The 7,879-nt window shown below is 49.6% G+C and overlaps 1 protein-coding gene across 1 annotated transcript; it reads left to right on the top strand.

Annotated features, from left to right (window-relative positions):
• Positions 1 to 1,492: 1,492 nt before the first annotated feature.
• On the top strand, positions 1,493 to 1,957 carry LOC136488921 (uncharacterized). Its single transcript, XM_066485693.1, has one exon. The coding sequence runs from the start codon at positions 1,493 to 1,495 to the stop codon at positions 1,955 to 1,957; it is 465 nt and encodes a 154-aa protein (XP_066341790.1).
• The last annotated feature ends 5,922 nt before the right edge of the window (positions 1,958 to 7,879 follow it).

Below are 7,879 nucleotides of genomic sequence, written 5' to 3'. Positions count from 1 at the left end.
TCATGGCCTCTTGCCCAACCGGAGGACTAGGGCCGCACCAGTTGAATTGCTCCGTCCACTAGCCACTACTGTTGCTGGGGGTGGGGGCAGGAGGCCATGGCTGCACCATAGCCTGACCCAGCACCCGCCGCACACCAACCACCTATGCGTGAATGCCTCAGGCTGAACCATGACACTTGCAACATCATCAACAATCGACGCCATGCCCGGCACGATGATGACGCCTATCAAGTGGCGGTGAGAGCATGCGATACAGGCCCTGGCTTGACCATTGAGGAGTGCAGGGACATGCACCCAGGCATGGTGGCTGACCAAACGGCCAGAGTCCTAGCCTAGATGGCCCGGGACCATGGACCTTTGGTCGTCGCATCTAGAAAGCGTCGTTCCCACAACGCTTTTGACTACCCACCAACATCGCCAGATACACCAGAGAAATGAACCCTGGTATATGGCTCAAAGACTTCTGGCTCGCCTACCGAGCTGGAGGAGCGGATGATGACCATTTCATCATCCAGTATCTCCCCATCTGCATGGAGGAGCATGTTCGAGCATGGCTCGAATTCCTTCCGCTAGACAGCATCCGCGACTAGGCAGATCTCAAGGGGGTCTTCGTTGAGAATTTCCAGGGGACATATGTCTATCCTAGGAATTCCTAGGACCTTAAGAGCTGCCAGTAGGAGCCTAGCGAGTCCCTATGGGATTACATCCATAGGTTCTTAAAGCGGTGCAACTCCCTTCCTAATGTCATTGATGCAGACATCATCAGTGCATTCTTCTCTAGGACAACCTGTGAGTCCTTGATCCATAAGCTCGGCTGTGTGAAGCCTCGTACCACTCGCGACCAGCTCGACATCGCCATGAACCATGACTCCAGCGAGGAGGCGATCGGAGTGGTCTTTAGCGATGGTTGGGATAGGGGCAAGGCCAAGTGCGAGGACCAAGGCGAAGGCTCCTCCACACAAAGGGGCAAGAAGAATAAGAAGGATTGGCGGTGACCGGCCAACACAGCCTTGGTCACCATAACCAATCGTGCAGGCAAGCAGCCCCAGTAGGGCCAGCCCGACCACTTTGACAAACTCATGGAGAGTCCATGCACCAACCATGCCTACCCCATGAAACACCTCTACAAGGACTGCGAGCTCCTCAAGCGCTTTCTATGGCACACCGGCATGCTAGCAAGCCAAAGGAAGGGAAAGGCAAGGAGGAGGCGACCAAGAAAGGAGGCACAGTGGGCAAGGATGATGATAGCTTCCCTGACCCCGAGGAATGCCTCATGATCTTTGGGGGATCTGACACCATCCACTCCAAGCGCTAGCACAAGGTATGCTACAAAGAGGCATGCGCCGTCGAGTCAGCCATCCCCTCTTTCCTTAGCTGGTCAGACTCCCCGATCACTTTTGATCGAAGAGACCATCCTTCCCACGTCGCCTGATCAGGTCGCTACCCGCTTGTCGTCGACCCCATCCAAAAGAAATGCCTCACTAAGGTGCTGATGGACGGAGGCAGCGGTCTCAACATTCTCTACGTCGACACCCTCGACGCCATGCGCATCCCCCGGTCGGAGCTCCACCTAGTGAGCTCTATCTTCCATGGTGTGATCCTAGGGACACAGGCGTACCCACTCAGGCAGATCGACCTACCCGATATGTTTGGTGACCGAGCCAACTTCTGCTTAGAGGTCCTCACCTTCGAGGTGGTGGACTTTCTAGGGTCCTACCATGCTATCTTGAGGCATCCATGCTATGCTAAGTTCATGGCGATCCCCAACTACACCTATCTCAAGTTGAAGATGCTAGGACCAAACGACGTCATCACCATGGATAGCACCTTTTTGCACGCCTACACATGCGACCACGAGCATTACGAGCTTGCCACTATCGTCATCAACTCCGTCGAGCTCTCAGAGCTCGGGAATTTGTTGACTCCAGCAGTTCCACAGTGCAATGAGCTGACCTAATTGAGTGCCTTCCACCCGATCAAGGAAACCAAGGCAGTGGGGATCGACCCCACTGACCCGACCAAGATGGTGCGGGTCGGGACCAAGCTCCCGTCCAAATAGGAGAGCAAGCTCGCTGACTTCCTATGCGCCAATCACAATGTCTTCGTGTGGAAACCTTCTGACATGCCGAGCATACCAAGGGAGGTCGCTGAGCACGCATTACACCTCATCCTGGGCTCAAAGCCCACCAAGCAACACCTGCATCGCTTTGACGATGAAAGGCGCAGGGCCATAGGTGAGGAGATCGCCAAACTCCTGGCAGCCGGATTCATCAAAGAGGTATACCACTCCAACTAGCTAGCTAATCCTGTTCTTGTGAAAAAGAAGAATGGGAAATGGAGAATGTGTGTTGATTATACTAGCCTCAACAAGGCATGTCCAAAGGACCATTTTTCTTTGCCATGCATAGACCAGATAGTTGACTCCACTTCAAGATGTGACATCCTCTCCTTTCTAGATGCCTACTCAGGATATCACCAGATCATGATGAAAGAGTCCGACCAACTCACAACTTCATTCATCACCCGTATGGTTCGTACTGCTATGTAACCATGGCTTTCAGTCTAAAGAACACTGGCGCCACTTATCAACAGTGCATGCAGCGATGCTTCGTCGATCAAATCAACTTGCTTGACTAGCCTAACCAAGTCGAGCGGCCAAAACCAACAATCACCATCTATGTAGATGACATAGTGGTCAAAATGGCTCAAGCTAGCGACCTAATCGCAAACTTGGCCGCAACATTCACAAAACCTCTGAAGGTTCAGCATCAAATTGAATCCCAAAAAATGTGTTTTGGGGGTTCTAAAGGGAAAGCTACTCGAATACATCATGTCCAAAGGCGGCATCGAAGCCAACCCTGAAAAAATCATGGCCATCTCAAACATGGGACCTATACGCAACGTTAAGGGTGTACAGAGGCTCACCAGCTATTTGGCCACCTTGAGCCAGTTCATCTCTCAACTAGGCGAGTGGGGGATGCCTCTCTATGAACTTCTCAAGAAGATAGACACATTCATCTAGACTGAGGAGGCACAGTAGGCTTTGGAAAGCCTCAAAACATCACTGACGTCGGCCTCAATCCTCGTCGCTCCCAAACAGGAGAACCCCTCCTCCTCTACATAACGGCAAACAACCACGTTGTGAGCGCCACCCTAGTCGTCGAAAGGGAGGAGTTAGGACACCCCCTAAAGGTCCAACAACTAGTGTACTTCATTAGTGAGGTACTCACTAATGCCAGAGTTCGATACCCCCAGGTTCAGAAGCTTCTATACGCTGTGTTGATGGCAACCTAGAAGCTCCTGCACTACTTTACCGCCCATGAAGTCATGGTCGTCACCTCATACCCGCTGGGAGACATCATCTGCAACCACGATGCCATGGGTCAGATCTCCAAGTGGGCGCTCAAGCTCATGGGCCACGACATTAGGTATATCCCCCGCACTACTATTAAGTCTCAGTCTCTTGCTGACTTCATTACCGAATGGATGGAAGTCCAGCTCCCGACCCCAGATGTCACCCACGAGTACTGGATGATGTACTTTGACGAGTCAGTCATGGCGCCTGGCTTAGGGGCTAGAGTGGTTCTGATCTCCCTAGATGGGAGCAGGCTCTGCTACACAATCCGTCTCCATTTTTTAGCCTCAAACAACATCGTGGAATATGAGGCCCTCATCAATGGACTGCGCACCGCCATCGAGCTTGGCACCACGCGACTGTATGTCCATGGTGACTCAGAGTTGGTTGTCGACCAAGTCATGAAGGAGTCCTCCTATAAGAGCCATCTCATGGAATATATTGCAAGGAGGTGCACAAGCTTGAGGACAAATTCCGAGGGATCGAACTGCATCATGTCCCCCAAAAGGACAATGATGCTATTGATTTCCTCACAAAATTGGCTGCCAGGCAGGTGCCGTCTCTAGATGGGGTCTTCATCAATGATCTCCATGAGCCATCTGCCTACATTATAGAGGATCCAATATCGATGCACTCTAACACTAATCTGGCACGTGGGGGCTCTGACCTCCTGACGTGCCCTGACCCCGACCAAGTGCTCAGCGGCTCTGACCTGGGAGTCTTCATGGTGACATCGCCCACCAACATCGTGATAATTGCACTCGATCCGGTCAACTAGAGAGCACCACTGCTCGCCTACCTCCTCAAGGAGGTTCTCCCACCAGAAAGGACTGAAGCATGATGAATCGCTTGACACACCAAGACGTTCATCACCATTAGTGACGAAATTTACAAGCGGAGCCCAATGAGAATACTCATGAAGTGCATCCCGACCGACCAAGGGAAACAACTTCTTCTCGAAGTCCATGCCAGAATCTACAGACATCACATGGCCCCGAGATCGCTGGTCAGGAAAGCCTTTCGCTAAGGTTTTTACTAGCGCACCGTGCTGTGAGATGCAGAGGAGGTTGTCCGCTGGTGTGAAGGATGCCAGTTCTATGCTTGGCAAACTCATCTGCCGGCACAGGAGCTTTAGACCATCCCCATCACCTGGCCATTCGTGGTCTGGGCCTTCACATGGTTGGACCCCTCAAAAAGGTCTCAGGTGGCTTCACTCATCTACTCATAGTGGTGGACAAATTCACCAAGTGGATAGAGGCGAAGCCCATCACCAACATTCACTCAGAAGAGGCGGTCAAGTTCTTCTGTAACACCCCAGTGTTATGCCTGCATTTAGGCACTGCAAATCACACATATCATGCATCATCAAGCATCCAAATCATACATGCCTAATCATGTGAATAACAATTGAAACATTGTTTTGAAACATCTGAAACATGCATGAAACCTGAATGTTGCATACACTTGTTTAAGAATTGTTTTGCCCTGAATTTTTCTTGCTAGGTTAGTAAAACATGTTTGGCTACTATTGTAAATCATCTAACAATGTTTAGTTCAATTTTTGGAGCAATGTTTGTATTCAAATTAATTCAAAATTTGGCTTCAAAAATAAATTCCTAAAATTAGGGTTTTGAGCTAAACGTGGACTTTGATCTTACAATTCAAAATCTAGAAAGAATTTGGCTGTGGTCATAAAAACAAAGTTGTAGAGACTTAAATTCTAAACAACTTTTATTTTTGGTACATTTTCAAAAGAGGTCATTTTCTCGCTCAAAATAATATTTGAAAGAGGGCATTTAAAAATTCCTTGAAAATAGATTTGGAAAAAGGATTTTTCTCCTTCGCGGGCCGCCGCCTCACTTCTGGCCTGTGGCCGAAGCCAGCCCAGCCAGCATCCCACGCGCCTCGCCTCACCTCGGCCCAGCCCAGCACCGCGCTGGCCTGCCTCCGCGCGCCTGCTCGCTGTCGTGCCGCGCCACGCGCCCGACCGCGGCAGAGCTCGCCCGCCGCATGGCGGCCATGCGCCGTCGACGTCGCCGCGCGTCGCAGCCGGCCTACGCACGCGCCCATGTGCCCGCCTACACCTGCTGGTGCTGGTGCACTTGCTCACTCCCTCCCGTGCTGCTTTCCTCTCCGCCAGAGCCGAGAGCCCCAAGCTCTGCCCCTCGCCGCGCCACGCACCCGTCGGCGCAATTCGCCGTGGCTCCTCCACCTCGGCCGAAAATCGCGCGCCCGCAGCTCTGCCTCACCCTCCTTCAAGTCGCGCTCGCGCTTGCGCTGCCTTCCGAGCTTAGGTTGAGCCTCCCCGAGCCTCGCCACCGACGGCCATGGCGCCGTCGTGCTCGGCCGCCATGGAAGTCACTTTTCCTCTCTTCTCCAGCCCCGCCTAGCTACCCAACCGCACTCGCCGTCTTCTCGCGCATCACGTGCGCTCGCCAGCTCACCCTACCATGGCCGGAGATGGCCGCCGGCCTCGTGGCCGAGCCGCGCCGCCGCACCAGCGCAAGCACCGGCGAGGCCTCTGCCTCAGCCAGCCAGGCCGGCCAGGCCGAGCGGCAGTGGGCTGACGCCCTGCTGGGCCGTCTTCCCCTCTCTTGCGCTTGGGCCGCGCAGGCCGAAAACAGCCGTGGGCCAGCTGATTTCCAGCGGGCTGGCCCAGTAGCGTTTAAATGAATTGTTTTCCATTTATTCTTTATTATTTGAAATTTGAAATGGTTTGAAAAATGTTTGGATACTCAAAGTTGTTCCAAATCTGTTAAAATAAATTTGTCTAGGTTCCTTATCATCAAATCTACTTGGGAAAAATTGTGCATGTCATTTTTGAGATACTTTGCTGTAGAATTTTATTTAATCATGAATATTGCTGATAACTTGAAAAATATGTAGAAAAATCTATAGTCTATAGAAAAATATGATTCCAAGTTTGTTAATCTTCTTATGTCATGTATTTCCTAGGAAAAATATGTTTCATGCATGTGCTATGGGAAAATTTTTAGGTATAGTTCAAGTACCTTTAATAGCTGATTTTTGTTATTTTAGCTAGAGAGCAAATTTTGTATAAAACATGGATGTGACAATTTTTGTACAGTCATTATATGCTATGAAGAACCTAGGAAAAATATTAATTCTATTGTTTGACACTTTTCACAGTTCAAAGTATTTTTATGTACAAAATCATGCCATAGCTTGTGATTTTTGTGTAGGCTAATCCACTCATTCAAACACCATGAAAATCTGATGGTAGTCTAATTAGGGTAGTACTATGCTACTGTAATTTTCTCAGATTTTTATAAGCACTAGAAAAATAGATTGCTGTTGTAGCCCTAATTTAAAAAGGAAATAAAATAATCCTCTTTAATACAAGATTAGTTAATAATAATAGCTTTGGCGTATCTTTGAAGCATTTGATAAGGTGTGTTGACTTAAACATATTAGTAGTAGAAGAGAATGCAGTAGATGACATGTGCTTGTAGTATATTTTCTTGGATGATGTTGACTACCTTGCATTTAAACATATCCATTGCATTCATCTCCTTCGATGCACCATTTGCATAAGCACTTACGCGCATTGCATCATACAGGATCGCAAACCGAGAATCCAGTCATCATACCCGAGGAGCCCGAGGAGCAGTTCGAGGTGCAGCCGCAGGAAGTGCCAGAAGCCGACGAGGAGGACGTTGAGGAACTTCTGGAGTGCCCCGATCACCGTCCGAGCTCCTTCGAGAGAGGCAAGCCCCGGAGCATTTTTCTTCCGGTTTGCAATTATTAATTAAATGCTTTACTTTAATTGATGCATTACATTTAGGAGTTGTTTGCAACCGTTGCTGCATTATACCTTGTTTACCTTTGTTATACTATATCCTTGTTACCCTGGTATCCGTAGTCGAGTCAATGCTTAGCTGGCTTAGACCGGTAGAAGTCAGGTGATTTCCTGTCACCTGCGGGCTATAGGTGGTTACCTGGATCTGCTTGGACGACTATGAAGTCATGGTATAACTAAGTGTTAAATGAAGTTGAGACCGGACGGAAACTTGCAGAGTTTTGGACTGTAGTGCTTTCCGTCTGTGTCGATTAAGGACCGACCGTTGTTAGGCCTCGAGTCATGTTGAACGCATGCCTTACATTTAGCTGGCCAGATAAAGTACCTTCCGACCGTGAAGCTGGGAGATTTTTCAGGCCGAGTAGATTGCTCGCAACGCACTGTGCCAGAGCAGGTGTGGTAGGACACGGGGGCGGGATGATAAGACCAAAGTGCAGTCGGTCGGCCCTCGGGTACATGTGGTTCCTGGCAAACTCGAGATTCCTGGAAAGTTGACTCGGTGATCAATATCTCACTTTAGCGGGTGAGTGAGGTTTGTGTAAGGAATAAATCACCAGCTGATTAGGAATCGATTCGAATTGCCATCGCTCCTGGATAGTGAGCACTTGACTTGAGTTACTTCATCGTAGTAAATGTTATGGAACACTTGGACAGTTATAATGAATATGACAGTATGGAAGTTGTTTAATGATCATTGGTTATCA

This window comes from Miscanthus floridulus, chromosome 10 (genome assembly GCF_019320115.1).
Source record: "Miscanthus floridulus cultivar M001 chromosome 10, ASM1932011v1, whole genome shotgun sequence".
Lineage (NCBI taxonomy): Eukaryota > Viridiplantae > Streptophyta > Magnoliopsida > Poales > Poaceae > Miscanthus > Miscanthus floridulus.
Note: the sequence above shows the minus strand (reverse complement) of the source record. Positions and strands in the feature narration are given on the sequence as shown.